Source organism: Cyphomyrmex costatus, unplaced genomic scaffold (genome assembly GCF_001594065.2).
Source record: "Cyphomyrmex costatus isolate MS0001 unplaced genomic scaffold, Ccosl1.0 scaffold225, whole genome shotgun sequence".
NCBI classification, from domain to species: Eukaryota; Metazoa; Arthropoda; class Insecta; order Hymenoptera; family Formicidae; genus Cyphomyrmex; species Cyphomyrmex costatus.
In genome coordinates, this window is record NW_017276313.1 from 48,444 (window position 1) to 57,180 (window position 8,737).

General features: G+C 32.6%; 1 protein-coding gene across 1 annotated transcript in view; it reads right to left on the bottom strand.

The window, feature by feature from the left end:
• LOC108773910 (ATP-dependent DNA helicase PIF1-like) overlaps positions 1-7,512 on the bottom strand; it is an 11,563-nt gene extending 4,051 nt beyond the window's left edge. The window contains 2 exon segments of the mRNA XM_018539888.1: positions 5,868-7,049; positions 7,051-7,512. Coding sequence (XP_018395390.1) covers positions 5,868-7,049; positions 7,051-7,512 — 1,644 coding nt within the window.
• Positions 7,513-8,737: the final 1,225 nt, after the last annotated feature.

An 8,737-nucleotide genomic window follows, 5' to 3' on the forward strand; every position in this document is an offset into this window, starting at 1 on the left:
GGGGGGGGGATGAAAGTTACTTCGCATGGAAAATTCAACGTTTCTAAACAGGGAAAGGTGTAGAACAGTACTTCATATCATACATGTATAGCATACCTTACAACTATGATTGTTAATAATTTTTTAACGAAGGACGAGTGACAGCTAAAAACTGTTGAGAGTTACTCAGGGTCATGACTTTGACAACATATGTCAAGATCAAAGTCATTGGAGGGAGGTCCCCTGATTGAGACATTTACTATTTTAAAACTATAATTGTTAATAACTTTTTAACGAAGGGCGAGCGACGGCTAGTTGTTAAGGCAAAGTTACTCAGGGTCATGACCTTGACAACATATGTCAAGGTCAAAGTCATTGGAGGGAGGTCCCCTAATCGAAACATTTACCCTTTGTTTTAACGCTATCAAACGTACGAAGTTCCATAATGTTGTAACAAGTACAGAACGTAAAACGTGCAAACAAACGTTTGATAAACGAAGACGCGAGAACTCTTATGGTTCATTACCTTACGGATATTGCAATTTATAATTATTATACGTTTATACTCTTGAAAGCCGCAAAAAATATTATTTATAAAGCGCCGAATATCCGCCATTTTGTTAGCTTGGCGCGCTGGGAGTGGGAAGCGTCCCGCGCTGCGCACACCGCCGCGAGCCTCCGCGGTGCGTCTGCCAGCCTATCCCCACTCCTCGCGATTCGCGCGCGTAGAGAGCGATTGACAGGCGTACACGCTTGGCAGTAGTAGGCCGGACGAACGCGCTTATTCGGTTATATTTAAAAATTAATATCTCGTTAAATATTGCGTCAACTGAAAAATGGTATAAGACTTTTCGACTCAGTTCGGTCTACTCTACCTGCTCCTGAGAGGTGAACCGCTCGATTAATGACACCCTGTATATTCTTGTTTTTTAGATATACTTTTAACAATAATGTATAAATAAAATCTTTAATACTATAAAAAGTAATCAAACATCTTTTTCTTTTAGATATAAATACTTTATTTGCGGCTTTCAAGAGTATAAACATATAATAATTATAAATTGCAATATCCGTAGGGTAATGAACCATAAGAGTTCTCCCGTCTTCGTTTATCAAACGTTTGACTTGATTACCACGTAATGATGATTATGCTAACGATCTATGCCCAAAACTTATTGTTATTGATGACCTTATGCGTGAAGCATGTGATAATACTGTAATAGGTTTATTTACGAAAGGGAGTCATCATAAAAATTAGTGTCATTTTTATTACGCAAAATTTATTTCATCATGGACGCGGTATGCGAGATATTTCATTGAATGCTAATTATATAGATAGTTGTATTTAAAAATCCTAGGGATCGTGCCCAAATACAGCATTTGGCTCGTCAAGTTTATCCCGAAAATATTGAATTCTTATGGGAAATATGTAATGACGCAACATGTATACCGCATGGTTATTTATTACTTAATTTAAAGCAATCCACACCGGAAAATTGTCGATTTCGCACGTGCATATTTCCTGATAATAAATATCAATATGTTTACGTGCCTTGTAAATAGAAGTACAACACGGGAAATATCAATAATCTTATCTATAATATCTTTAAAATTATTTTATACATGTGCGACAGCGTTCTGTTTAACGTATTTATAGTCGAACAGAAATCCAAATCTTGTCAGTAGCTAAAATGTTTCTCATATTGACGGGTGATAATATTATCAACGATTTGACTGCTGAACAATTACAATTTATACCAAAGATTATATTATTACGAGAGTTCAGCAATCACATAGATTATCTATGGGATAAGCTCCCCGAGTATATTAAACGAGACCCAGAAGTGCGTGGCTATCGGCGGTGCTTAGAACATTATAACCTATCGACTCAACAATCGCATATTTATGGTCCAACACCGTTAATTAAAGATTGTTGTAAATGTAAAACCATTTGGGCCAGTTTCACCAACGTCAATTACTTAATCGACTGTGAAACTGACCAATCACATTTGCTGTTTAGTAGAACCATCTTTAAAAACCTACGTGATATTATCCTTATTTACTTAATTCTAATGACATGTATCATTTGTATAAAAGATTTGATATCAATAGTCGGCGCCAAGTTAAATTCTAATCTTTAAAAACCTACGTGGTATTATCCCTATTATTTACTTAAACCAATGACATGTATTGTTTGTATAAAAGATTTGATATCAATAGTCGGCGCCAAGTTATTCTACCTTATTACTTACTTTATTTTAATGACATTTATCATTTGTATACAAGATTTGATATCAACAGTCGGCGCCAATTTAAATTCTACCAAATTAAAAAGAAAAACACAGTGGTACCTTTAATCTTTAAGAACATATAGTACTATTATTTAAATTCCACTAAATTAAAAAGTAAAACCTAAGTGGAATTATCTTTATCTTCATACAATGAAACCTAAGTATATGCCTTTGTATTCTTATTAGAAGATCTTCCTATTCGAAACCAAGTGATTTAATTCTTTAAAAAAATTATATCACAATTAATTTTTAAAAACAAAATAAAAAAAGTTTGTTTAAATAGAAAAATTTTTTATGTAAAAACACTTCGCGCTGCTAGAGCGAATAAGAAAAACAATAAAAACTATCTAAAAGCTATAATAATTAATACAAATATATGTAAGGGTAATGATAACTTAAAAATTATAGTAAACATATTCTAAATGCTACATTTAATAAATAAAGTTTACTTTTCTTTTTTTATGTATTTCACTGGCATATACTGTACGCGAATATACATACAGGCTGCATACTTTAACTGTCGTAGTTTCTAATCTCTTTTATACAAAATGTTACATCCATATATAATTTTATTATGACGTTATTATATTGGGATTGAGATACAATTCACTCGCACATACATATACACGAATATATACACACTAAATACTTTAATTTTCGTGAAAATGTTTCTTATCTTTATTATTGTATTTTATTACATCGAGATCGAGAACTAGTAGCGCGAAGAGTTTTTACATAAAAAATTTTTCTATTTAAATAACCTTTTTTTATTTTGTTTTTAAAAATTAATTGTGATATAATTTTTTTAAAGAATTAAATCACTTGGTTTCGAATAGGAAGATCTTCTAATAAGAATACAAAGGCATATACTTAGGTTTCATTGTATGAAGATAAAGATAATTCCATTTAGGTTTTACTTTTTAATTTGGTAGAATTTAACTTGGCGCCGACTGTTGATATCAAATCTTGTATACAAATGATAAATGTCATTAAAATAAAGTAAGTAATAAGGTAGAATAACTTGGCGCCGACTATTGATATCAAATCTTTTATACAAATGATACATGTCGTTGATTTAAGTAAATAAGGATAATATCACGTAGGTTTTTAAAGATGGTTCTACTAAACAGCAAATGTGATTGGTCAGTTTCACAGTCTAGTAATTGACGTTGGTGAAACTGGCCCAAATGGTTTTTTGACCAACAGCATCCACTCTTAGCGCTTTTTTCTACCTTTTTTTTTGAAAAGGTAAGTTTATATATACATACAAAAGATACATGTTATGTCATTACATGAGGATAAAAATAGTACTACATGGATTTTATAGAATAACTTAGCGCCGACTATTTATATCAGATCTTTTATGCAAATAATATATGTCATTATATGAGAACAAAGATAGTACTACATGGGTTTTACTATTTATTTATTTTAAGAAGAATTAAACCATTTGGATTGAAATAGAAAGATTAGAATTTAACTTGGCGCCGACTATTAATTTATCTTTTATACAAATGATACATGTCATCAGAACCATTTGGATTGAAATAGGAAGATATTTTAATAATAACGACATGGGTTTTACTATTTAATTTAGTTGAATTTAATAAGAATAATTATCACATGGGTTTTTAAAGATAGTAGAATTTAACTTGGCGCCGACTATTGATATCGTATCTTTTATACAAATGATACCTGTCATTATATGAGGATAAAGATAGTACTACATGGGTTTCATAGAATAACTTTGCGTCGACTATTGATATCAGATCTTTTATACAAATGATACATGTCATCAGAACCATTTGGATTGAAATAGGAAGATCTTTCAATAAGACCTACATGGGTTTTACTATTTAATTTAGTACCGATCAGCTGTTTACTTCGCGTCACATATATGTATACACATACGCAACCTTTCTTTCTTTTATCGCGAAACGAAGGTTACCTCTCTGTAACCGTGCCTATCTATCGCTTAACGACCAAGTTCAGTTGTTCTCGAATAAAGCTCAGAAGCACATGTCAATAATATCGCTCTCAGTCTCTATTCATTACACCACCTTCTGACTCCTCGGGATTTCGTGTACAATTCCGACTTCACCAGCGGACCTGGTTTCCAGTACCCATTTCCTCTCGCAATAAACACGGCACTCGCACTCTTAGCGCCTTTTCTACTTTTTTTGAAAAGGTAAATTTTTCAGTTTTTGTACGTGGATAGTACAAATAATACATGTCATCAGTTAAGAACTACAAGGGTTTTACTATTTAATTTAGTAGAATTTAATAAGAATATTTCACTGGTTAATTAAATTAAAAAATTCCACCGCCACCCGCATCGTCAAATATATATAATTTAGTAATATAGTTTTAATAAAATAGTATCAAAACGATGGTCGTCTGTATGTAAATAAATTATTATCTTTTTGTATTGACATAATGTACACCTTATATTTAATTACGTTCTTAGAGAGATATGTCAATTTTGTTTTATTAAAAAAGTTAAGTTTATATACAATTGTAGAATTTAACTTGGTAAAGATAGTATTACATGGGTTCTAGTTTACATCATGGTCTATTAAACAGCGAATATAATTAGTTGATTCTACAGCCGATTTAAGTAATTCGAGTTGGTGAAACTGGTCCAAACGGTTTTTTATCAAAAGCACGCACTCTTAGCGCATTTTCTACCTTTTTTAAGAAGGTAAATTTTTTAGTTTTTTTACGTGGATAGAATTTAACTTGGTAAAAATTATTATGTTTTATACATATTAAATACATGTGGCTTGTTATATATTCTTGCTAATATTTTTCTGTAAAAATAATATAGAAATATCTTTAGCACCTCTAGGCCATTGTCTTTTTATAACTTGTGCATCATCGATTTCAATCCAAGATGTTCCTTCTTTACACATGCTTGTATAATGAACCTTGTATAAACCCCCATCGATACACGAACCGTAATGAAATATAGCACTCATAACTTTATATGTCTGTCCAGCTATTATTATTTTCGTTGTAGGGACAGCACATAAACTAAATTTGTGTGGTATCTTTTCTGATTTACCATCCTCTGAAGAAAATGATGTTAAGTTGATAATAAGTATCTCTTTCGGCGGAACTAATTCACTTTTAAATAATACATCGTTTCTTCCACAACGTTCACATAATTTATCAAATGTCTGACACCAAGATGATGAAAACGTAGTTCTCAACAAACCATCAAGATTATAACTTTTTTTCTTCAGATTGTTAATAGATAATGAAAGAATAACATTATTATTAGTGATAACTTTTGTATTACCACATGAATTGCATCGATAATTACATATAACTTTATGTTCTACCATACTCTTTATATAATCATATTTTGTACATAGAGCTGTAAGAAATTCTAAAGCATTTCGTTTAATAACAGTCGAAAAATATTCTCCTAAAGATTGCCGTATATCATATGTGTTCAAATTAGACGTTCCATGTTCGTATTGATGCGCAAACAAATTTAAAACGTCAAGTTTATCGTAATTTAATAATTCCTTTCTGAAAGTATATATACAAGTTCAATAAACATTGTAATGTTGCATTTGCATAGCATGAAACTTTGTCTATATTTTGAAAACCGCGTATAATCCAAGCAGTTCTTTTTATTGGAGCTTCTTTTTGACCTGATTCTTGAACGGAAGTAATTATTTTTGACAATGTCCACGAAACATCTTTAACTTTACGATAACGTTGTTTCGAAATAGCGATTATTTCTGATTCTGGTTTACCTATTCTTTTCAATCGATTATATTCTATAATTGCGATTTCACTAGCAAACACGGACGAAGGATCAAAATTAATTAAATGTAGTTCATCAAGAGATGTTACTCGATATAATGCAACATAAACCTGACCACAACTAAATACATTGTTACCTAGATCCATAACAGCATTTTGCAATCCTTGACTTTTATGAATAGTAATACCATAACTCAAAGATAATGGAAATTGTTTTCTAACATATACTCTATCCATCACTGGAAACTTAACACTCACTCTTTCAATGAAATACTCTAAACCAGACGGTAAACGAACTTTTATCTTTTCTATGTAATCAGTAGTTTTATCCTGTGAAACTGATATAACTGTAGCAATTGTACCATTTACAAGTCCCAAACTAGCATCAATATTACGTCTTATCATAACTTTCGCTCCAATTTTAATTGTAATTCGTCTTGACAGTCCAGCTGTTTTAGTATCATCGTCATCATTATTTGACAATACCTTTTCTACTTTTTTTTTCGTATATGAAATACAATCAATCGTGTCTTTAGCAATTAAAAATATTTCTTTTGAAGTAATGCGATTTAACATTGCAGCATTTAATTGATCACACATGTGATTGTTAGGTAATAAACAAACGATAGATGTGAAATTATTAATGAAATCACATAATTCGTTTAATCTTGTCTCAAAAGACTCACCTTTGAAAGATATTTTTCTTTTCTCAAGAATATTTTCGCAATCAGATGGTATTAACAAACCGACGCGAATTCTCGAAAGTAACTCACGATAAGATCCGTCTCCTTGCTGACGCATATTAATCGTCAATTCATCATAATCAAATGAAGTAGTCCATAGATTAGTAGCACTTAAAGAACCAAGATATTTACGAATTTTTTCTTCTCTTAAGTGCATAAAAGCAGGATCTTCAAGTACAGGAGGTAACTGAAGGAGATCTCCAAATAAAAGAATGTGTTTTCGACCAAACCAACCATCATCACAATCAGTAGTATTGTATGTATATTTTACATAGTCGTAAGTTTATATACATAAAAAATATATTAGATATCATTGACACTTCGTCAATTACAATGAAACTAACATCTTTAAGATCTGTTCGTAAAAATTTCAAAACATGATCAGATAATGGTTTATATTTAGGAGTACGACCATGTTCAACGGGTAATTGGAATAATCTGTGAGCTGTCAAACCATTTACATTAAATGCTGCAATACCAGTAGGTGCCGTTATAGCAGTATCTTTGTTGAGATTTTGTTTTATCCAACATTTAAATGTTTGAATCAAAAAACTTTTGCCAGTACCTCCTTCTCCGCTAACGTATAACCGTAGTATTTCTTTATCTAATGATATAGTATCAGTGACTCTATTAAATACTCTTCTTTGATCCGCATTCAATTTTGAAATCATTTCAGATACATCGATTTCCTGTTTGTCACCAAGATCTTTAAAATCTTGCATCGCATCACCAGCTTGAATAATATTTTACTATCAGGAGACGCGGTAGCGTCTCCGGCCATGTTCAAAAAAACTGTGAGACGCTACAAGTCTCTTATCCCGAGCCATCAAAGTCCATTATTGTGTTGTACCTCTCGGTGCAACAAGATATTATTTTGGGATTCGATCCACTCAAAGGGTTGGAACCCACGAGGAAAACGAGGAAAGTGGTCAAGGTCGTAGAATTAACACACACTACACCACACTTTTATTAAAATAACCCCTTTTTATAAATAAAAATATTTTATAATAAATTATAACAATTACAATTTCGAGTGATTATTACCACTAGTTACATTTAACCCTTTATTTATTAATGTAATTACCCTATTAAATGATTACACTTTGGTTGTTACAATTCGGGTAATTGATTACAATAGTTGAATTTAATTAAAAGAATATACTCGGGTTAAAGTCCTCGCTCGTGACTTAGACCGGTCGGCGACACTCGTTATCGCGGATGTTATATGACTCGGTTCTCGCGACGCGCGTAACTTACCGTTACATTTAGATGTATGACAAGACTCTCTCGCCGGTCCTTAGACCGCCGAATATATAGGCGTCGCGGTGTCATCGAACTAGCGGGATGCGTGCCGTGTGCAATGCGGAATTCGTCCTCTTGCATTTCGGCAGTTCGTTGTCCTGTCGAAATGCAAGATTTGCTTTTTAGTAATAATTGTTCGATGTGCGGTCATTGCTTGCTTTCGATCAGTGATCGCTGTCCGCACGCGCTATGGAATATGCAGCCCTGCATTTCCGCAAGTCGTTGCTATGTCGAAATGCAAAGGTTGCTTCGCGGTAATAATCTTGCATTTCCGTCAGCTCGTTGCTAGGCTGAAATGCGAGACTTAATTGTGGTAGCACTCGCGGGCTACAACAATTGGGAGGAGTATAACTATTAAAATATAAAAAATTTTGAATTGAACGTCATATGTCCTGAAAGGCGGCATCGCCACGAGTAATTCGAGACAAAAAAATTTTAAATCGGTCAAGCCGTTCTGGAGATACAAGCGGTCGAAAAATGATGATTTTAATGAAAAATTAAGAAACGTCTTCTTCTCTGTCTGTGTGTCTGTCTGTCTGTCCATCCGAATTTAAAAATATCGTTATTTGACGGATAGTGAAATGTTACTTTTTAACATCCTCTTTTACCTTTCACTCGCACCTCCACCATCTTTGGCCCACCGGA